Raw genomic sequence first — 24671 nt, 5'->3', positions numbered from 1 at the left:
TGAGGTTTAGTTTGGTGAGTTCTGTGATATAATAGGAGTTTAATTTTGGAGTCCCTATACTTTGGTTACCTCAAGTTCAGTAGTGATGTAGGTGCACACACTGGTCAAAGTATCAAATTGTATGTGTAAAGTTTATCACGCAGAGCATACATGCATGCTTGCTACACAGGCGATTTGCCGGGGTGATTTGTCAGCATGCTTGTGGACCAACCGTGAAAAAGCATTGACGTCACTACCAAACTTCTGGTGAACCAAAGTAGAACTGTTTATGTACACATCTTACTGGTACCTTTATCTGTCATTTTTGTGGAGGTTGGGTTTGGTGAGTTCTATGATATAATGTGGAGGTGGAGTTAAGATTTGGAGTGCCTAACAGTTCATGTGCACAGCCATCTTACTGGTGCTGTGGTTAAGTGTGTACATTTATCTGTCATCTTTGTCAAGGCTTATGGCGGCATACTTGAAGTTCTCATAGCATTGTGTTGACATGTAGATCTATAACATAAACAAAATAATGGACAAATTTGTATCAAAGTGTAATCACATGTTTTTCAAATGTATTTATTGTTTTTTCTATGCATATTTTGCATACCTTTTCTTGTGATGTCATATGCAGAAGTATGTCAAGGATTTGCTGAAATGATGGTCTATCATCTGGGTTCTCTTGCCAGCATTTCAACATTAGATCATACCTTGAAAAAGAGAGCAAAATTAAAAAATATGTATGCCACATAATAATAATAATAATAATAATATTTATTTCTTATATAGCCCATTACATACAAAATCTCAATGCGCTTTACAATATATTAAAAACACCAAAAAGATTAATTGCACAAATACATTTCAACTATATCAAAAATATGCAAGTGATACCCAGATAAAACTCAGAACCAGCTGAGATGAGACTAGGTTAAAAGGTAAACAAATTTAAATGTTTAAGAAACATCACTAAATGCATTGGTAAAAGGTGAGTTTTTAAAATACTCTTGAAATGATTGATGGAATCTGCAGATCTGAGTTGTATAGGCAAGTTGTTCCACAAGACTGGAGCTGCATTACAAAAAGCTCTCTCACCATAAAACTTTGTATTGCACTTTGGGACACTCAACAAGTTTTGTGTAGTAGAACGTAGTGAACGGGTGGGTTGATATGTATTAACCAATTCTTTTAAATACAATGGGGCTAGATCATGCAAGGTCTTGAAAGTAATCAGGAGCACCTTGTACACGATACGCTGCTCAATCGGAAGCCAGTGGAGATCGTGTAAAACTGGCTTCATGTGGTCACGATATTTTGCACGAGAGACCAGACGTGCAGCAGAATTCTGGATGCGCTGCAATTTGGCGATCTCATGTTTTGGCAGGCCAAACAGAAGACTGTTGCAGCAGTCTAGTCTCGACGTGACAAATGCGTGTACAAGGCGCTCAGTTGATTTACCATCAAGATACTTGCAGATCTTACCAATCTTGTAGATAGCAAAAGAGGCTGATCTTGTTAAAGCTTTTACATGCTCTTTCATGTTAAGTGCACTATCAATCACAACACCAAGATCTCGGGCTGAGGTCGATGGATCTATAGCTGCATTACCAATGGTAAGTGGTGGTAGTGGCAGGGTCTTGACAAATTGAGATGACAGATGAATAACCTCAGTTTTTGTATCATTCAGCATTAGCTTATTGGTAACTGCCCATGCCTTAATATCTGAAACACTCCGTTCAATTATATCAATACTCTCACTACGCTTGGATGGATCAAGAACTATATACAACTGTGTGTCATCAGCATAAATCATATGACTCAACCCATAGGATGAAATGATGTCACCTAGTGGGGCAGTATACATGGTAAATATGAGTGGACCCAATACGGATCCCTGAGGTACGCCCTCATGAAGAAAGAATTCATCAGAGGTGACACCACAAACATCAATGCACTGAGAACGGCCCTTCAGATGGGATGACATATATTTCAACGCAGTGCCTTTAATACCATAGCGTTGACGCAGTCGCTGCAGCAGGATGTCATGGTCAATCAAATCGAACGCAGCCGAAAAATCAAGTAAAATGAGAGCGGCTTCCTGACGCTGATCAACTGCACAAAGCAGGTCATTCTGAACGCGCAATAGAGCCGTTTCAGTGCTGTGATGTTTGCGGTATGCTGACTGCATTGGAGCATGCAAATTGTTTTCATCAAGATATGAATTCAACTGAGAAGCAGCAACTTTTTCAATTGTCTTGAATATGAATTTAAGATTTGATATAGGTCTATAATTATTTAGTTCTTCTGAAGCAAGACCGGATTTCTTGAGCAGTGGAACAACTCTCGCGACTTTGAGTTCTTGTGGCATTTCGCCTGAAATAAGAGACATATTGACCACGCGAGTGATACTTGGGAGAAGAGACTCCAAGCAGTCTTTCAGCAGCGATGATGGGATCGGGTCCAAAGGACACGATTTGATTACCGAGCTTGATATGATGCTACCAACATCCTCCTCAGTTACAGCTCTAAATGCGGTGAACTCACTAACACATTGGTCGCGTATTTCAGCAGAAATGTTGAGCGAGTCCGAGTTGTCAAGTGCACTCCTGAGATTCTTGATCTTGTTTTGGAAGAATGTTCCAAATTTGTTGGCCAGCTTTTTGCGTCATCATGTGGTGGTAAAATTGGCGCAGAAGTAGGACGCGTCATGTCGTTGACAAGTCGAAATAATTGCCGATCATCACATTCGGAGATCTTGTTACGATGGTGATCACGCTTCGCTTGTTCTAGTTGTCGGGTGTAAGCTTTGCAGCTCTCAATAAATACTTCACGATCACATTCTAGTTTGGTTTTCAACCATCTGCGTTCATGACGACGTTTTTCTTGCTTTGCGGAGCGAAGATTCTCGTCATACCACGGTGCGTTAGGTCGTAGTACCATTGACTTCGATTTCAATGGCGCATGTTTATCCAACAAATCTCCAAACGTCTTTTCATAATTTGAAACAAGACTGGAAAGATCATCAGCTGGATCTGCAGACAGAGGAGAGTTTCGGATATCATCCTGAAACTTCAAAATGTCTATCTTCCTTAATTCACGAAATTTCACAACTTGCTTCACCGATCGCGGACGTGAAATGTCAATATCACACTTGACTGCGTAATGACGAGGGGGTACATCACGAACTACCTCAATGTTGCAGATGTTGGAAACCATGTCTTCCGCTTTCCTGGTGATAATAACGTCAAGTGTATGCCCATCACAGTGTGTCGGCTCTGTGACAAGCTGTTCAAAATCAGCAGAGTCGAGCAAGTCTTTCATGATGTTTGCATTTCTGTCATCACTGATGTCGAAATGAAAATTCATATCACCAACCATCACTACCCTTGACGGCTCAATTGTCATTGTCAACTCCAAGAGCGAAGAAAAATCGTTGAAAAACATGTTCGGTGTAAGTTTATTTACTTTCGAAGGTGGTGGTCGATAGATAATCAGAAATGAATGAATACTGAATGGTGGCAGCTGGTTCAAAGTAAGTCACTGGAAAAATGCATTAGGGAAACTAAAAGTTTGCTGATATGAAATCCTTTAGTTAAAGCCATAATGTACGATCTTATAATATGAAATTGGTTAATTTTTTTCAAACCTATTTTTTTTAAATATTTGTAATGTTTACACATGTCCCAACTTGCACCTAAATGGAATCTGCCAAATTTATTGTCTTTGTAGGTCAACAGAGCAAAGTTCGACATAAAGTCATAATATTTTTTTATATTTCTATATCCCGTAGAACTGCATGCTAAATGGCCAAAATAACCAGTGGGATTTCTTTCACTTTACCTTGTTATATCAGCTTAAAATGGACAGCAACCCTTCCCGGCAGTTATTACTAATATTATTTCAACATTTTGAATAAAGAATAACAAAATTAAAATTTGACGGAAATCGTACATTAAGGCTTTAAACATGTCAAAGAGTCTGATGTTTGCAAAAAACGTACAAAATATCGGTCAAAGTTGATCTTTCGAGCTGGAATTTTCAACATTTCACACCTGTTTTAGGGAGGGGTGGGAGGGGATACAGCATTCCTAACAAAAAAGGGTGGGGGGGTCCAAGTATTCTACATGTTCAGTGGCATAGCTGGGTCATTTGTTTGAGGGGGTAAAGACAAAAATATTGGTGGTTAGTATCATTTTGGCCGCGTGTTACTGTCATAATTGCATGCAAAGTGCAAAATGTTTTTTAATTATACACTATTGTGGCCCAAAATTAAGGTGAAATTTTGTGTTTGACAGGTCAATTCGAGGGTTCAGAACCAGAAAGCCGTAACTCACTATGGCCAGCTCTCACAAAATGAGCATAAAGTTGGCTCCATGCTTTGGTCTTCAAAATCAATATTTCCTCCACAATGTCTTTTGTTTACTTTTGAATTTTGTCATTGTTAATGAACTGTATCTTCTCTAGAGCCGGTGATTGTGAGTTGAGGCTTTCTGGCTCTCATCACCCTCGAATGTTCAATTTTACACTATTTCCCAAAAAAATTAAGGTGATATTTACTGGACCAATTTTCTATTTTACACCATCAGGGGGGTTAAGTGATATATTCTTTTTGGGGGGTTGGTTTTAGGGGAGGTTGAATTTTCATCAACTTAAATTTAAATAACTTAATTTAAAACAACTCGGGGGTTCAACCAATGGTCCATTTTGTTTTACTGCTATCTACAGTGATGCTATATATACAAGGTGTCCCATAAAAAGGTTACATGTAGAAAATGAACTGCATTTTGTGATGGTACAAGAAAAATAATGTCATTTTTTCATATATTATTTATTCATCCTTCTTGTAACTGTTTGCAAAGTTTCAATTCCGTATCTTAAAAGCAACTGAACTTATGAGCGCAAGATGACATGGGTGTCACGAGGGGCTAACCATCAAAATATCACTCAACGAAAGTTGAACACAATAACACTTTTGTTTTCAGATGCTTTTTTAAATTATTTTTTATATTTCTCTTATTTTTCATTGTTGAACTTATTGCACTAAAGGAACATAATAAAAATTAAATATTGTACACTGAAAATGGTTTTAGAGCTTCTTGACTCATGCTTGCTTGCTTGCTTGCTTGCTTCGTGTGGTTTTCCCGAACTACGACAGCTCTCCATACCCTCCTGTCCTGCATCGCCGTTCCCAAGTCAGATGCTTCCATTCCTGTGTCTTGCTTGAGTACATCTACATATGTAAGGGGTGGTCTACCAGGGTTTCTTGTTCCATGTTTGGGTGCCCAGTTTATCAGGTTGGCGACAGGTTCACACTTGCTCCTAAAGCAGTGGCCAGCGAAGCATGTTCTCCTTTCTCTGATCTTCTCTGAGAGCCTTGGGAGGTCTCCATACAGCTCTTTGTTGCTTATGTGCCTCCAATGGATGTTGTACACTGCCCTAAGCATACGGGTGTAACAGCCATCCAGCTCTTTAGATAGCTTGGGAGTTATGGTCCAGGCTTCACAACCATATGTTAACACAGACTTCACTGTTGCACTGAAGACCCGCAGTTTGAAATTCTTTGGCAGAGCAGACTTCCAGATCTTGCTTAGGCTGTTGCATGCTCTCCAAGCGGCCGCCTTGCGTGTTTTGACATCATGCTCTGTGCTAGCCATCCATGCTCCGAGATATTTGAAGTCTTTCACCTCATCTAGCTTTGTACCATTAGGCCTATTTGTGCTGATGTGCTGATCTTGGTTAAAGGACTTGAACTTTGTCTTGTTGGTATTTATCTTTAAGCCGACTCTTCCGACTGATGCTTCTACCCTTTGTAGCAGTTCCTGAGCTTGTTTGATTTCTTCTGACAGTAGGACGATGTCATCAGCGAAGTCTAGGTCTGTTACCACTTCTGGCCCAACTCTTCTGCTCTTTCTCCTTTCTAGCTGGAATCCTAGTGCTTCCTCCTTGCCATCTATAGCCATTCTCAAGGCATAGTCAAGCACTATTACAAACAGATACGGGGCAAGGGTATCTCCTTGTAGAACACCAGCTACGATGTCAAACATCTTGACTCATGGGGGTAACAAATAAAAGAAGCAGAGAAGAACACGTTTTTGGTGAGTCTGCACGCTGTATTTCCGGTTCGTTTAGGGCTTTCTTGGATTTTGTTGACTTGAAATCGCTGCTGCTTGTTTTTATCTATGCCCGTGCAACGGGGCATAGATATTGTATTTGTTGTGTTTAGTCTTCGACTTCTTCGCCTTCTCCTTCTCCTTCTTAAGACCACACCTTTGCACTCCTCTAGCTCAAGAACTAAAGTAGCCTCGGGGCCCATACTTGGTATAGTGATGGCCCATGACCCCAGGAAATTTCGTAGGGTAGTCCCGACCCCAGAGGTCAAAGGTCACGGGCTACAGGGGCCAATATGTGAAAAATTTCAAACAGCTCTAGCTCAAAAACTACAGCGTTCTCAGGGTTTATACTTGGTACAATGATGGCCCATGACCCCTAGAAGTAACCTATGGTAGCCACGACCCCAGAGGTCAAAGGTCATAGGCTACATGAAGCAATATGCGTAAACGTTTAAAACAGCTTTAGCTGAAGAACTATAGCGCCCTCAGGGTTCATACTTGATACAATGATGGACCATGACCCTTGGATATTTTTTGAGGTAACATCGACCCCAGAGGGCAAGGGTCATGGGCTACAAGGAGCAATATGTGTAAAATTTCAAACAGCCCTAGCTCAAGCACTACAGCGCCCTCAGTGTTCACACTTGGTACAATGATGACCCATGACCCGAGATGTATTCTGTGGTAGCCGCAACCCCAGAGGTCAAAGTTCAAAGGCTTTAAAAAGCAAAATACGTACAACCTATTAACACGATGTAGCGCAATAGGTAGATTTTGTTAGCTACCTGTGTTTGCAATGATATCGTACGTCAAGGAAACTGATCACTTGACAAAAACTCCCTTAAAAGGGAATGTGTAGGCATTTTGATTTTGGTTCCTTGGACCACCTCAAAGGTTGTCATGATGGGACAAGGGGTGTGGTTGGTTAAGGGGTGGGGTATTAGAGAGAGTGTGGTCCAGTCTGGTAGTGTTTTAGAGAGAGTGGGGTCTGATGGGGTATAAGAGAGAGTGAATGCTTGGTGGGGTATTAGAGAGAGTATGGGTCAGTCTGGTGATGTTTTAGAGCGAGTGAGTGTCTGATGGAGTGTGGATGGAGTATAAGAGAGAGTGAGGGTCTGGTGGGGTATTAGAGAGAGTGAGGGTCTGGAGGGGTTTTAGAGAGAGTGTGGTCCAGTCTTGTGGTGTTTCAGAGAGAGTGATGGTCTGGTGGAGTATAAGAGAGAGTGAGGGTCTGATGGGGCTTGGTAGTGAAGGCTTGGTAGGGTATTAGAGAGAGTGCGTGCCAGTCTGGTGGTGTTTTAGAGAGAGTGTGTGTGTATAGTGGAGTATAAGAGAGAGTGCATGCTTGGTGGGGTATTAGAGAGACTATGGGTCAGTCTGGTGATGTTTTAGAGCGAGTGAGTGTCTGATGGAGTATAAGCGAGAGTGAAGGCTTGGTGGGGTATTAGAGAGAGTATGGGTCAGTCTGGTGATGTTTTAGAGCGAGTGAGTGTCTGATGGAGTGTGGATGTAGTATAAGAGAGAGTGAGGGTCTGGTGGGGTATTAGAGAGAGTGAGGGTCTGGAGGGATTTTAGAGAGAGTGTGGTCCAGTCTTGTGGTGTTTCAGAGAGAGTGATGGTCTGATGTGGGTATAAAAGAGCGTGAAGGCTTGGTAGGGTATAAGAGAGAGTGTGGGCCAGTCCAGTGTTATATGAGCATTACATGTATATCAAATGAAAGCTTAAAACAAGTGCTTTCACATGGTGCTCACCAAGTTTTCGTTTCTGAATAGGGGAAGGGGGTTAGGTGTGGTCACGGGCATAGATATTCGTGTTTGGTAAAACACATTACTGTGGCATCTAGTTATATTTCTGATTGAACTCTTGAAATAAAACTGAACAAGTTTTATTATTGTTTACTGCTATCTGCTGCAGATAGCATATTGGGAAGGATTCTCATTAATGGCAGACAAAACAAAAGTGTGGGGATGTGTGGGTGTGGGGGTGTGTGTGGGGGGGATCACCTAGTCCCCTTTGTGCATGTCACTGTTTAAAATGCAATCAATTAAATAGACTTACATTTCCTGTTCACAGTTGTCAGGTTTTGGCATACGGTATCCTTCTGTTAAATGATAGGCCAGGTACTTAGTTTCCATATCCGAGTATGGTGTTCCACCTGATAGAAAATGTTATATATTCCACATACAAATATTCCCATGAAAGAAGACATTATTAGTTATCCCCTGTTTGTTCATGCAATACGAAAAATATCACTGGTTTGAGGTCGTATCACGACCTCAAACCAGTGATACTTTTCGTATTGCATGTGAACAGACAGGGGGTAACAAATTTATCATTCAGTGGACATGAATTTAACACAAATAAAAATAAATAAATAAATAAATAAATAAATAAATAAATAAATAAATAAATAAATAAATAAATAATACCACAATCATAAAATGATCAAGTTATAGGACTACTCCAAACTCTTCCATGCATGCTTTACAGTTTTCTGTCATGCAACTACCGCCAGGCCATGTAATACAGCGCGCCATTGCCAACGCAACTTAGCACGCGACGCGAGGTAGCGCGTAATTGCAGTCTCTACCGCATACGCGATCAGCACAGTGTACAATACAACGCGAGTATGCAGGCCCGTTAATTGCCGGTACTGATTAAGAGCTGAATAATACGGCTATATATTTTACGGTAATTTATGAACCCTGAACAATACGAAATTATATTATTTGCCAATGAAATGTCGTTATTCATGTCTACTGAATGATAAAGTATTATGCTGTCATACAACAAGTATTCATTAATCTATCAAACAGTCTAAGCATTTAACATGGGGCATTTACATTATTTGAGATAATAACAAACAAGGATATGTAACTTTTTGTTATTGCCCACTATATCACCTTCTCCTTTAGATCATGAAGGTACTACCTTCATGCTTAGATGTAATATATAATTCCTGTACTGATATTTGGTTGTAGATATTATTTCAGTGACAGGGTTTATAAAGCAATTTACAACCTTTTACAATTTATGGCATTAAAAAACAAAAATAATGGGTATTATTGACAGTTACCATGATGTTTTGAAGCTTTACTTAAATATCAACATAAGTAACATAGGAACACCATTATTTCTTAACTGGCACTATTTTTACATTGCAAAAATTATACATTGTATTGCTAATTGCAGAAATACACACCCAGGGTGGCAATTTCCCACAACAGAATTCCAAACGACCATCTAAAATAAAACACAATACATGAACAAAAATTACAATTTAATTTTCAACATATGTGACTGTCCAGGTCAAATTTGTTTTCTTCCGTGTTTAGAAAATATATATCATAAGCTTTGCAATGATATATCATTTGACTTCAAACGATATCCAGAAGCGGAGTTATAACTTGTTAAACTTTGCTCCTTCAGTAAAAGGGTACATTATTTTGGCACTACATTATTTCTTTTTTTTTTCCACATTGCTGGAAATAAATATCAAATGGTCATAATTGGCGGTCACTTCAAATCATCCCCAACTGAACGAGGTTCAGGAATGTCCTCTCATTGTTAATTGTTGGTTAACCCACACTTGAACAGGATTTAGCCAAAGCAAACAAAGACTTAAGCTTTTTACTAATGCTATACATAAGTATAAGCTTATTATCCTCTTCAACAATAGGATTAAAGATTGGTGTTTGACTGGACTAAAATGAGAAACATGTCGGACAAATATTAGGGACATATGTATACAACTCGAAATACAATTTGCCAACTTTACAAGTGGTTTGAGATGGATGGTCACATATATAAATTTATAAAAAAATAGTTCCACTGACAAAGGGAGAAGAGGAAGCAGGGGTGTTGCCTTAAGACCTTGTCATTAGGAGACCTTAATGATATATACTTATTGAGCCCTATATATTGCTGATGGTGATCTATTTTGATGTGTAAGAAAATGTCTCAGATAGCGCAAACTATTCTGTACTTAAAAGGCCATTACATGACAAACAAGACAAGTCAAATTACCCCTTTTATGGTATGTCATAGATATGTCAAACTATACATTTTCCGAACTTTCATGACTGGAGAAATGTTTATGTATAGTTTTAAACATGAATTTTGGCCTCTGAATAAACCTTGACCTTACATATTCTCAGATTGCTCAACAAATGGTTAACTATTCCATTCTTCTATGACCCTCTGAAACTATCATTCACATGATAAACCTTAGTCATATGATATTCTTTACAATAAAGCTGAATTTTTGGTATATCTGCTTACTATAAATACCATATACACATGAAATTAAGCTGAAGTCACATACTGCCTCAAGAAGTAACAAAATAAGTCTGACATGGCCAAATCAACTGACATGATTCCATGGTAACTTACACATCACTTTTGGTTGTGTACATCTTCTCTGTCAGGGACTCAATAGAGAGCCATCTGGTTGGGACTCGTTGCTTAAAAGATAAAGCAATGAATATTATTTGTAAATTTGCATATTACGTTGCTCTAGTGACATTGGGTGGCTATGATAATAGCCTTAATCACTAGACTTATTATGAAAACAAAGGTAAATAATGAGTTATATTGAAAACAATTGCTTTCTGTAATGTTAATTCATTGTCAAATTATATTTTTCACTTTTGTACCTTTTAGTAGGTCTAGCCCATTGGCTAAACCTGTAGCCATACTTCAATAAATTGGTCATGCAAAACATGAAAAATTGCAGGTACATCATCAAGAATTATTTCAGAACCTTTACTACAAATCGGATTACTCAATAATTTCAATGTACACCAAAGTCATATGTTCAATACATACCTGAGCATTTTGAGTGTAAATAAGTAAATAACTCATAATGGGTCTACATACCGATGAAGCTTGGACATAGATGTTCTCTTCCCGAGACATTCCAAAATCAGCAACTTTTGATGTAAGACCTTTCCCTACCAGAATATTCCTTGCTGCTAGATCACGATGTATTATCTAGGAGAACAGAAAACCCAAAAGGATAATAGTACATGGAAGGTTATGAATCCATTACCGACACATTCCTTTGCTTTTTTTCTAGTTAGGTTGTAGCTGGTTGTGGGCCAACTGGGATTTTGTTGATATGTTGTCTAGTTTAATTGTAACACTTTGGGTTGGTAAACTGTTCCTTCCTTCCAATGTGTTATATTCAGCAAGCAATCTTTCCTATTGGGTTCATAATAATAATCCCAGCAAACACAAAAATGTTCTTAAAACGTTTATTCAAATCATTACTGTCGGGTTATATAAATGGTCATGAAAACGTCTTTAAAATGTTATTGTAAAACATTTTGGGCAAACATTTTTGAAAAATATTTTGTCAACACTTAAATAACATTTTGTGTAGAATGTTTCGCAGCAAGTTTTCAAAATTGTTTTTTGAATGTTATTAAAACGTTTTTATATCCTTTATATAACCTGATATTTAAACGTTTTCTGTAAAATGTTTTGTGTTTGCCGGGATGTTTATTGTGCAGAATGTGTAGCCCCCATTACCTACTTAATAAAATCAACATCACAAAAACTTTTTGGAACTTGGGGTTCTTTACTGGGGCGGTACAGATATTGAAGACAGGCACAATAGCCCTCCCCAATCTATATATCAAAAGGTCCACCATCTAAACAAATCCAAAAGTCCACTATTACAAGAGGTAAAATTTCATCTGTAAACTTGGCTTTCCTACCGGGGGGGGCACTCAACTTTGGAGGTGACGCGTATGTAGGGCTGTTAAGACCCCTTTTTCAGCATCGCTGTCACCCAAAGACCCCATATTTTTTACGAACACATGCTCTGTCACCCGAAGACCCCATATTTTTCCATTTGATCTGTCACCCAAAGACCCTTACAAGTTCAATTTGAACAGCAACTTTCATTTATCACTGATTTTGTTACTTATTTTGAAAAAACAATGAAATTTGAAGCCATTTAGAACTAGAAATTCGATTTTTGAGGTTTTTGCGGCGCTGTTCGGCTCTCATCCAAAGATTCCATTTGAAAAAAGATCATGTTCTCACCCAATGACCCCATATTTTTTACATTTTGCTCTCACCGAATGCCAAAAATCATGCTCTCACCCAATGACCCCATATTTTTTACGTTTTGCTCTCACCGAATGCCCCTTAGTGCGAAAGTGCCAGCCCTACACCTATATCCATTTCATATTGAAGTGCCCCCCCCGGGCTTTCCTACTGGTTGGAGTACTTAAGTCCTCATGCTACTGAACAAATTGTTCACAGTTTTGTAACCTCCCGGCTTGATATGGGCAACTCCCTCTTGATTGGCCTTCCACAAGATCAGATTGCACGTCTTGCACACGCTTGGTCACTTTAACTACTGCGCCAATAAAGTATCCTTACACTTGGAAAAATAATCATAATTTCAAAACTGAACAATATTGGGGTAAATTTCTTTTTTTAGTAGATGCATTACCTAATTCTGCACATTATGACACCACATTGAATCCAATGTGACCACAAGAAGTAAAGTTACAAGCAATTGAATAGACAAAGGTTCAGTTTTAAAAGTGACAAACTGGTCTATACAAGGCGCAAAAAGATTCCAACAAGCGTAACAAAGAGACAACACAGTTTCGTCAATGAAGCGTTATTTAAAGCAGTTTTTATTTCAGTTTTACTTCTCTGTACTTTACATAACTTTCATTTTACTTGTCAGTTCTTTTGTTTCAGTTTTCTTTTGTTCCTTTTGTTTTAAATTAAAGCCAAACGCATAAATTAGCCATTCACCACTCTCAAACCAGATGTCTAGTCTGTGGAGTTTTGAATAGGCCAGTTTGTCACTTTTAAAACGGGACCTTCGTCTAATCAAATGCTTGTAACTTTGCTTCTTGAAGTAACATTGGATTCAATGTGGTGTCATAATGTGCAAGATTAAATAGTGCATCTATTAAAAAAACAAATTTACCCCAATATGGTTCAGTTTTGAAATTGTGATTATTTTTCCAAATGTAAGGATACTTTATTGGCGCAGTATAGAAAGAGGTCTCATGATCCAGTTTTAAGAGAGTTACATTGGCTGCCGGTTGGTTACAGAATAGTGTACAAACTGTTGCTTAATGTTTTTAAGTCACTAAATGATCTGGCACCTGAATACATCAAATGTCTTCTCCAACCATAATCACTTCTCTGTGAACCCCGTTCAAAACATTCCGGGGCTGGGCTTTTTCAATTGCTTCACCACGTCTCTGGAATACTCTACCAACCCACGTCAAATCAAGTACATCTTTAGCAGTTTAAAAGTTCATTAAAAACTCTAAAAGAAAGAAGCATTTATCTTGATGTGCATTACCATATTATTTGTTCACCTATTGATTGTTGTTTATAAGTAGATTAAGTTGTATTGTAAGTTATTTTTTTATTTTGTAGTGTAAGAAATTCTCTGTATCGCGCCATTAATTTGGTGGAGATGTGCGCAATAAAAATTATCATTATTATTATTATATTAATGACAGGCTGAAGCTCTGGGGTGTGATGCACCCCCCACCATCTGCCAAAAGGTCCCTTGTTCTAAACAGATCCAAAAGTCTACTTTAAAAGGGGTAAATCTATATCTTTAATATGCAAACCAATTATTGCCTGAAACAAAAAGTGGTCCATTTAATTTACAAAATACGAGATGAGTAACGATCAAACCGCAAGCTGATAGATTTAATCTAGAGCTTCGATGTTCTCTCAGTACCTAGCTTAGTGGTCAAAAAGTCAGTCAAAAGATCCAAAGGCTGCCAATTCCAATCTGGCAGAGTGCACATGTTTTTTAAAAACATGTATGTGTGCTGGCCACTCTATGGAAAGATAAAAACTTGTACTAGTTATATATCTTAAATTACCCCAGTAGCTGAGATGTGCTTCATGGCTTCTGCAACACCAACTGCAAATTTCAGTAATTGATCAGGATTCAAATTGGACACCACTCTTCCAGGCTTTTCACCTCCTGCTGGCATTTCCAGGCGGCTCTTCCGAAGGAACTTACGGAGATTTCCATGAGGAACATACTCCAGAATAACATAGAGTGACCCTGGGTAAATGTATACAAAATAAGAACAATGAAACAAGAAAGCCTTGATTTGGGAAGATCTGCCCTCCCATGTCAAATGCAGTGTCTGCTTTGCTACCTGCTAGCTGAGGTGTGCACAAAGGGGGGGGGCTAGGTGCATGTGCCCCTACTTTTGTTAAAAATTCAGGGGAAATTGACCCAGTCAAGGGAAAATTAGGGAATTATTTATTACGGTGAGTGAAGCGAGCCAAAAATTTTAGAACAGTCGGGGGATTTGAGACCCCTGCCCCCGGACTTTTGAAAACCTAACCTGTGCACGCACTGAAGCAGAATGATTCAAATTATTTGCCTCCCGATTATAACAAGGTATATGATATGTAGCAAATAATATGAAACTGTCCCACAGCTAGTATGATGCTAGTATGATGATAGTGTAGGCCTATAATTCATCATGATCAGCTATTTAGCTGCTATGGCATGCCAAATTTATAGCAGGGCACATGAAATCAAGATTTTGTATTTAATTGCTCTGTTTTTGGTCAATACATTTTCAACATGTCATTTTGGTCCACACATTGTGACACTTACAAATTAAATTTTGTCAAATACCATACATATGCAGTGGCAAAAATAAGCCTAACTTGTCGATGGCTATCATTAGGCACTCATCATCATCATCATCAGCCCATGTCATCCCACTCCTGTCCAGGCTGTTGTTCCCAGGTAGCTGACCAGCTCGTCTCTCCATCTAGCTCGAGGTCTTCCTCTTTTCCTTACTACATACAACGGTTGCCACTCTGTTGTGAGCTGACTCCATCTTTCATCTGTTATCCTACTCAGATGTCCAGCCCACCTCCATTTAATTCTTTTTACTGTTGTTAACACATCCTTTACTCTTGTTTGTTCCCTAATCCAGCTGTTCTTTTTCCGGTCTCTCCTTGTATACCCCAGCATCATCCTTTCCATACTTCGTTGTGTAGTCTGAAGTTTCCTTTCCATATCTTTGTTTAATGTCCAAGTTTCACTTCCATATGTTATGGCAGGTAAGATGCATTGATTGAAAAGTTTCCTTTTCAGACAATTTGGCATGTGTTTGTCTGTTAGTATATCTTTGTGTCTGCTGAAAGCTGCCCATCCTGCTTGCGTTTTTCTCTTTATTTCCTGCGGCTGATTCCCATCTGACCAAATCTCTTGTCCTAGGTAAGTGTATTTGGATACATGTTCCAGTGTTTCATTTCCAATTTTGATTTCCTTATTATCTGCATACATGTTGAACATGACCTTTGTTTTTGACATGTTCATTTTTAGCCCCACTTTCCTACTCTCATTGCTCAAATCAGTTAACATTTCTTCCAACTCGGCTGCATCTCCAGATATGATTGCAATGTCATCTGCAAACCTTTATAGATGGTTTAATTTCTTTCCATTTACATTGATGCCTTTATCAGCCCAGTTCAATCTTTTGAAGATTTCTTCTAGGGTTGCTACAAACAGCTTGGGTGACATGGTATCTCCCTGACGAACTCCCCTTCTGATGAAAATTGGTTCACTGTCCTTATGAAGTGTTAGTGTAGCTGTGGCATTGGTATATATTTCCTGTATGGTCTTTATGTAGATTTTGTTTATGCCTTGGTTTTTGAGTGCTTGAATGACTGCATTTGTTTCCACCGAATCAAAAGCTTTTTCATAATCCACAAAAGCAAGGCATAAGGGCAGCTGGTATTCCCTAGACTTTTCAACAAGTTGATTCACTGCCTGTAAGTGGTCAATTGTGGAGAAATTGCTCCTGAATCCAGCTTGTTCTGCAGGTTGATTTTCGTCCAGTTGAGTGGTCAATCTGTTTGTGATCACTTTGGTAAAGAGTTTATATGTGTGCGAGAGAAGGCTAATTGGCCGGTAGTTTTTAAGATCTTTAAATTTGTATCGCCTTTTTTGTGCAGGATAATAACATTAGCGCTCTTCCAACTTGATGGTATGGTGTTGGTTCTTAGACATTTCATAAAGAGTTTTGCCAATGCTTGGATGACTGTGTCTCCTCCACACTTTAGCATTTCTGCCACGATATCATCTGGCCCTGGAGATTTTCCATTATTCATTGACTTCAAAGCTGCTTCCACCTCATCTGCTCCCACATCAAGGATATCTTCCTCATGTTCTGGGACCAGATTTACATCAGGTACTGGGGTTTTGCTGTCATATAAGTCTTGGTAAAATTCTTCTGCTCTTTTGATTATTCTATCTGTCATTGATGATGGTACCATCTTCTTCCTTCATTTGAATGATTTGATTTTTCCCTATGACTAAGCTTCTTTTGGCCTTTTTTACACTCCTGTTATTTTCTATTTCTCTTCTGACGTGCTCTGTATTGAAATTGCGAATGTCAGTTTTCATCTTCTTTCTTGCTGATTCTATAGTTCTCTATATTCTGGTGTATTGTGTTTTTCTTGTGCTGCCATGTCCCTCCTTCTGCTTAGTAGATCTTTGGTTTCTTGACTAAGCTTGTCTGTATTCCCTTTTCTTATGGGCACTAACGGCTGTAAATAAGGCTAAACAAAATTTGTTTGCTTGCCCTCCACCGACCGACCCAAAATTGGCCAAAATCAGGGTCGGCCCTTTAAAGTATTTTTTTAGTTTTGAGTTTATAATTTTAATGTTCTTTTTTTGCTTTTCTGTGTCTAAATTTCATTTCAAAGCTAAATTTGGCCAACAAAATTTTTCTTAAGAAGAAAATCATTACTGTAAATTCATTATAACATTTATAACTATCCATTCATGCATCAATGTTCCCAATAAACTTGGCGTCTTATGCCTCTAAGTATGCAGTCGTTCTAATTGAATCAATTTCAATGGTGTACCTTGCGTATTGAAGGGTTGAAGTGAAGTATATATCTTTCCACATGACCAATGTTCATTGCCTACAGGACTATACAGTAGTGAGTCATTAAAAAAACCAATTCTGACCGACCGACCCACCCCAAAAATCCCACTGGAGGGCAAGCAAACAATTTTTTCTTGGCCTAATCTGATAATTTTTCCCCTTTTGTCACTGAATTTCTCTTATGGAAATAATTATAATTTTACAGACTTACCCTTCTCTTTGAAGATATTCCTACAAATTAAAATTATGTTATGCTTTTGTATTACTGCCATGTCTATAATGTTCCCTATACATACCTGCATATTCACACGACCCTAATATATTGACAACATTTGGATGGTGCCCAATTCTTGTCATAGTTGCAAACTCTTCCTTGAAAAGGGCCTTTTCTGAATCTGGAGTGCCGTCTGCAATGTTAAAAATGTCTTACTTTTAATTTTCTATTTTAGCTAATATATGTACAATATTTTAATATGCAGTTGGAATCAAATTTAAAATGTTATCACCGATTTTGGGCCTATTAATCCAAGGCCAAATAAATAAGATTTAGTTTGTGTCTTGTCTGATGTACATGCACATTGGTAATACCCTGTCAAAATTCTGATCTCAATTTTCAAAATTCTGATTTTTACACGATTGTAATGTACTTAGGTGCTATATTTGTGACAAAATCAAGAATCACGGAACACCAAGATATTGTAATTCATGCTCCTAACACGTTGAGCAGACAACCTCATTAATGATCAACAGACTATTGCACCCATGCGCTGAAAATGAAATAGCAAATTTTCTTTGTTTTTGCCTCCTTTTGGTAAATGGTTCAAAATTAAAGGGTACATTTTAATGAAAATGTTATACAATATTGTTTTTTATTGCTGCCTTTAGCCTGGTACTATCAGACCATACCCCATGTCCAAAAGATATGATTTGTACAAATCATCGCCTGTATCACATAATTGACATAATTTGCAATGGCTGCCTTGTGTGACCTTTTATTATTGTCATCTAATATTGTGATGAGATACACTGTAAAAATAAATGTTGTAAATTACTGTTAAAGTGTTATTAAAATATTACAATCCCATGTGCATGCATAAAAGAAGCATGGTGAAATATTAAGTAAGAACATATAAAATACAACAATGATAATAAATATCATTGAAGGCAGCTATTATACGGCCGACTAAATTTATGGCAATTTACCTTTCAACGTCTTGACAGCTGCTTTCATCCATCTACCTTTAATCCTAACTTTCCCGAGTTGTACTTCGCCAAAATTGCCCTTGCCTAGAATCTGCCCTGAGAGATTCAAATCTCCCCAAGATACATCCCACTTGGATGACTTCACATACTCATACTCCTTGTCATTGATGTCTTCGTAATCATCAACATCAAATGCAAATGATGGGTTTGATCGGGTTTCTTCATGAACAATCTGTTTGATGGAAAAGTTAATATCATTTTTGCTTTTGGTTTACTAGCGCAGTGCAGTGATTTATAATGCACTACGCACTAGGCACAACGCCTAGACGTTGATCCACAAGCCTCAGCACACTTTACATGCAGTACTCTTGAATGCAAAACAATGACCCCCTATCTTGGGTTGAAGTTTTTGCATGACCCCCCCTATCTTGGGTTTTATGACCTCTCCCTCTGCATGCACAGATTCTTTTTTGATTTTGAAACTTTTGATTGCAACTGCAAAGTATGCACACATTGGGTACAACAATTTTGATACAGTTTGTCCACTCTGAAGTACAAAGTGACAATGCACGCGTATACAGCGCGTTGACAGTGCGTAGTGCTGCGTCTCTGCTGCAGGTATGCATGTCTTCAAAGTCGGCACAATGTGTGCGTCTGCGTCGGTACTTTGTACTTCAGAATAGACAGACTAGTCACAATCCCTTGATACATTTATAACCCCTGTATAAAAATATTTTGACCCCCTATTTTTTGTATATAAAAACTATGACCCACAGTATATTTATAACCCCTTTCCCAAGAAAACGGTACCGAATAGGGTCTATCCGAGGCTAGGATTATGATTAGGGGTTAGGGATTGTATCGGTGTTAGGGTTTAGCTCATGAAGATGTAGCCACACTCTGAGGTAATTTAAGCTTTAAGGTTTGGATGGGTTCTATTCAAGGTTATGGTTAGGGATAGTCCCGGGGGATAGTATCAATGTAAAGGAGGATCAGGGTTAGTTTTATGTTACAGTTTCGGGTTAAACACACGGTGCAGAGGGTAGTCCATGCTTATTCCATTTTAAGTTAAAGCAATAATGTGTGATTTGCATCACATTATCCCCATTCGAGCCAAACAAATGAGGTATAACAAATAAAATTACGATTTCAGTCCAGCGCCTACAATGCGTGTACTACGCTCGCCGATCATAACATGTAATACTGCACGGAGCATCGCACTCGACAAGTGCATACATAAGCTGACATCCACGGGAGATGTTAGTAAGCAGTCGATCGGTGAACTTTGAATAAAACCGGGTCGAGCCTGTTTTAATATAAAAGTTAAAGTTTACTGTTATTGAAGCACTTCAGGCCTAGTCTTTTATGTGGTATTTTAGTACACCACTGGGTATTATAATTATGCAAAAAGTAGAAATCCGAGTAAAATTGAGGGCGTCGCTGTGAAGCAAATCACACATTATGGCTTTAAGTATTAATTACACATTTAGGGTTAAAGATCATTTCCGGTATAAAACAAAATACCTTTAAAATGCTTCTTCTCCCACAAATTACGTAGGACAGTGACGCTACTTGCATTCATGCATTGTTCAATTATGCAGTGTGTATGGGATCCTCACAGATTTGGGGTCAAAGATCATTAAGGAGTCACTTCCGGTATAAAACGAAATACCTTCAAAAAAATTTTTATCAGCCAAGAAAAACATAGAGAGTAATTTGTATGTTCACACATGAATTGTGTTCACATAATGTATATGTGGTATTTTTTTATTTGGAGTCAAAGGTCATAAAGGGGTCACTTCTGGTATAAAACGAAATAACTTCAAAAAAATTTATCAGCCAAGAAAAACATAGCACAGAGACAGTACATTCACACATAAATAGATGTTACTCAATGTATACGTGGTATTTTTTATTTGGGGTAAAAGGTCATTAAGGGGTCACTTCCGGTCTGAGACGAAAAACCTTCAAAATGCCCATTCTGCCACAAATAATATGGCAAAATGATGCCACGTGTACACATGCATTGAAATTAGCCAATGTCTATGGGGTGTTCTGAGATTTTGTGGTCAAAGGTCATTAAGGGGTCACCTATGGCTGTGTTTGTGGTCTTAGACCACAGCCCTGTCTAGTTTTACATTTATCTTAATAATGTTGATGAACAGTGGCATATCAGGGGTCATCTGCCACAGGGGAAGAGGGAATACCTGAAAAACTGGTGTGCATCATTAAGACTCAGTATGCATAGAGGTGTATGTATACCTACATAACTTACCTGTAAAGTCTTCCAACTGATCTGCCCCAAAAATGACTTAACCAGGACAGTGCCACATGAAGCTAGCTATTAACAATTTGGCAATATTTTAGCCCAGGATCAAAGTGAAGTTTAGTGTTAAACATGCCAAAGATAAGATGAATGCTGCAATTTTGGTCAACTGTTCCCCAGTATAATGGAGCTGGTCTGCCCACTAAGTGATGTTGGGGATACCTAGTATGTTGCTGCTGATAATAAACTAATTGAAGTTCTTACCCTCACTTCATCAGGTGTATTTGCATCATTCCTCTCTCTCTTTCTGATACAGATGACAACAATAACAACAATGATGATGATGAGAATTACAGCTATGGAAACACCTGCAGCTGCTCCAGCACTGAGTCCTGATGGGGAATCTGTAATAGAAGCTAGTGAATTGAAACACATAGTTAATATTTCACAAACGCACCCCTACACAAAAATAGATACACATGGTAGGGGACCAAAATCGTTGATAAAGTCTCATGCAAGCAAAGGCCATGGATCTGAGAAGTGCAATGTGGATAAGTAAGGAGGCGGGAACAAGGTAATCAAATGTGATGTATTTTAGCCATTTGCTTGCCAATTTTCTACATATTTCTCAGTAATCATTATTAACTTGTTACCATTTTCAGTAATGTGGGAATGGACAACACACATGATATGAAAGACCTCTTCAAGTGGTAATTCTAAAAGGGCGATGAATAGGTGATACTAGTTTAGCGAGTGACCGCTTTCAATTATCATCTTCTCTGGCAGAACCAGAGGGTGGAGGGGGCCAGGAGGCATTGATCTCAACTTTCATATGCCACCATTCTTGGTAGTTCCCAAAATAGTGTACTGCATGTACAGATATACCGTAGAATTCCGTCTAGAAGCATATATGCCTCTAAACGAGGGTTTTTTTTTAACGAAAGATATGAAAGGCCAATACCCTTCTCAAAAAAATTGCAATAGCTTGGTCTTACAAATATACATGTTTGTACAGCCGCCTTTATCAGTAATATAGTTGTTCAAACTCCAAATAACGTTTTTGTTGAGAGTGTCTGCCTCTTGTGTCAAAAAAACCTCGTTTAGAGGTATATATATGCTTGTAGACGGAATTTTACGGTAGTTGCTATGTTTGGGTAGTAATTAAAACAAGTTCCCTAGATATAGATCTACTGTCTCTGGAAATAATAGAATCAAATGAATGATTGTGTCTGGTGCATACAAAAAACCAAAAAAGTCTACATTATAATAGCCGTGCCAAAAACAGGCTGCCTTGGTATATTAAACAATATAATAACCAATAAAAATGTAAAAATGATGCACCAAGTTGCTTCAAATGAGGCTTCATTTTGAAAATGTTTTGATTTATAAGGTATGCACACACCCACCACTTCACTTAAATTGTCTCCACTTTCAAAATCGTTCCACCGCCCAACTTTACAACTCACCTACATTTTCACAATTGATGCCTGAAAATCCATTCATGCAAGAACAACTGTAACTATTCCCAATATTTGTACATTGCCCACTATTTTGACATGGGGAAAGTGAACATGGACTAGATGCTGAAAGCAAATACATATAGAAGAAAATATTAACAAATACTAATAGAACATTAATTTCATTATAAACTTTTTGGTGAATATGCAATGTAAAAAATGTCTTGCTTTCAATTACCCATTCTAGCTAATCTGTAAGATATTTTACATATTAATAATAATGACACTGACATCACTATGAGAGTAATTATGCACATTGTTTATTTAAGTGTATAAATATTGTAACTTGCTCCAAAAATAGGATAACAGAGTTGTTGCAAGTGAATCCTAATTGTTGACCTATTTCTTTGATGCTTGCCAATTCAAGGCTATATTATAGTAAAAATTGAGTGGCAACCGAAAATTAATATATCATATATCAAATGTTATAAAGAAAAATACTAAGACAAATTTTACATGAAGAGGAGCATCCATGGCTGTCTAAGCTGCTCACTGTTTTGTAATTTGATTTTAGATGTTCTATATAAAGGCCATTTACTACATACAATAGAGTTTGAGTTAGAGCTTGAGTATGCAGACCTGCAAATAAACTTTCTTCATCACAGTATTCAAATTTAGCTTTTAGAGACACCAAAATTCAGCCTTTATCTGTAATTAGGGTAGTAATATGGGCTAAGGGATGAAATCAAAACTCGACCGCCGGTTACCAGCGGTTGAACCGCGTTCCATTAATTGAAACCAGCTCCAACCAGATGGAACCGTCCGGAACCGGTGGATGACCGCCGTTCGAGTTTTGATTTCATCCCTAAGGTGATGTTATGCCATTCTGGACAAAATTCTCAGTGCAATTAATACACTAACCTTCAGTGCTCTTTGTAAAGAACACATGTCGTTCTGCTTTCCCTATACCTGCTGCATTTTCAGCAGACACATAAACCTCATAGATAGCATCTGGTATCAGATCATGAAGAACATATTCATGATGTATATCACTATCTCCTCTTACATCCAGGGTATCATTGGTAAATTTCTCATTTGATAAATCATCATTGTTTTGAGTAGATGTTTGAATTGGTCTGTAATCAACCTGGCAACAAATAAATAATTAATACGCTTGTATATCGCTCATTCTACAAAATCCGGTGCCAATAGCCTTTTTTCCATTCTTTGGTCCACAAAAACTTTGTCGAGCATTTAGGGCATCAAATATGTTGTTTTTCTGGTAGAACTCAACGAGATCTACACGGACATATATAGTTTTCCATACTTTAAATGCTTTCTTCAGCCTGATTAACCCTTGCAAAGGCTCAAAAATCGCTAAAAATGCGTTTCCACAGCTCAAGTGTCACATCTAACCCTGAATATTTTCTTTGAATAAATGCGATTTCTCTACATATTTGTTGTTTTTTAATTAGATAACGCACCATCATATTGTTTATCAACATTATTTTTTAGTGATTAAAATGTCTTTGTGTAATTCTAAAATAAATTGCACTTTCCACCAAAACGCTGTGAGCTACGTTACCCCTTCTTAACACACGTTATTATAAAGAAGTAAAACAGAGGTATCAATGTAATTTGCGGTTTTTGAAAGGAAACACTCATAGGTTTTTAAAAATCACAGTAAAAATCGCGATGCTGTAGCATTTTTGGCATAGAAATGTTGTAAACATTGAAATTTCGACCGACCATGTTAAGATTGGTGAGCTACGTTACCAGGATTCTATAGTATGCACTTGTATTACATGTACTTCCTAATAATATGTGAAAGCTACCAGTGGTCGAACCCCATTTATATTAGAATTAACCGACATAACGTTCTAACGTTCGCAAATCACATTAAAACATTAAAACCAGTGAACTACGTTACTGTGAGCTACGTTACACACTCATTTAAGCACCTTCAAAACTTCTATGAAATGGTGAAATCTGTTTTACATTTCACTCAAGTGATCTTTAATTTGCTTTTTATGACCTTGGATTGAGTAAAACCAGCCCATTTTATAGTCGGTAACGTAGCTCACATTACATTGAGTTTTAGTGTTAAAAAACATCATGACTTCCTGAAAGAAAAATATGCAAGTGGTGTTGGCAATTTTTTACATCTGAAAGTAGTGATACATTTACTTTTAAAAAAACACAAAAAGCAGGTCTTTTTGAACAACTTTTATTTTTTCTATTTTTTTAGTGGATTGGCACCGGATTTTGTAGAATGAGCGATATGTGACCTGCTCTTACCAAATCAGACAGAACTGGGTGCCGATATGTTCCTTATTTAAATTCGATCTGATATTCTTGTTTTGGCCGGCTCTAAATCAAGAAATTTAAGAGGTTTATACCTTAAAGGAGGATTTCGTGATCCTAGCATCCTCTAATTTTTATGACATTTTTAATGCAGTCCTTTCAATTGTAGAATCTTATTTTTTCATTATCCACTGCATTGTGGTACAGGAAACATGTTCTATGCTTTTGTTTGAAGCAGATAAAAACTCTATAACCAGTAACATGTAGGTGCCCAGTTCCATCCGATTTTGACAGAATGGGTCACATATTTACTATTTAAAGAATTTGCCTGCACACTTTCTAAATAGTAACTAGTGGTCATCCGTCTTTCACGGTCACTGCCTTTCGCGGTCACTGTCTTTTGCGGTACTCATATTTTATATAA

The 24671-nt window shown here is 37.9% G+C and overlaps 1 protein-coding gene across 1 annotated transcript; it reads right to left on the bottom strand.

Annotated features, from left to right (window-relative positions):
- Positions 1–175: 175 nt before the first annotated feature.
- Positions 176–20921, bottom strand: LOC140156059 (angiopoietin-1 receptor-like). The gene is made up of 10 exons (XM_072179179.1): positions 20751–20921; positions 18221–18452; positions 17314–17424; positions 13973–14160; positions 10971–11084; positions 10485–10555; positions 9295–9335; positions 8151–8247; positions 593–692; positions 176–495 (listed from the first exon to the last, which is right to left on the bottom strand). The coding sequence occupies exons 1-10, from the start codon at positions 20919–20921 to the stop codon at positions 424–426; spliced, it is 1197 nt and encodes a 398-aa protein (XP_072035280.1). The 3' UTR covers positions 176–423.
- Positions 20922–24671: the final 3750 nt, after the last annotated feature.

The sequence above is a fragment of the Amphiura filiformis genome, chromosome 1 (assembly GCF_039555335.1).
Source record: "Amphiura filiformis chromosome 1, Afil_fr2py, whole genome shotgun sequence".
In the NCBI taxonomy this organism is placed as follows: Eukaryota; Metazoa; Echinodermata; class Ophiuroidea; order Amphilepidida; family Amphiuridae; genus Amphiura; species Amphiura filiformis.
The sequence above is the reverse complement of the archived record's forward strand: the minus strand, read 5'-3'. Positions and strand labels throughout refer to the sequence as shown.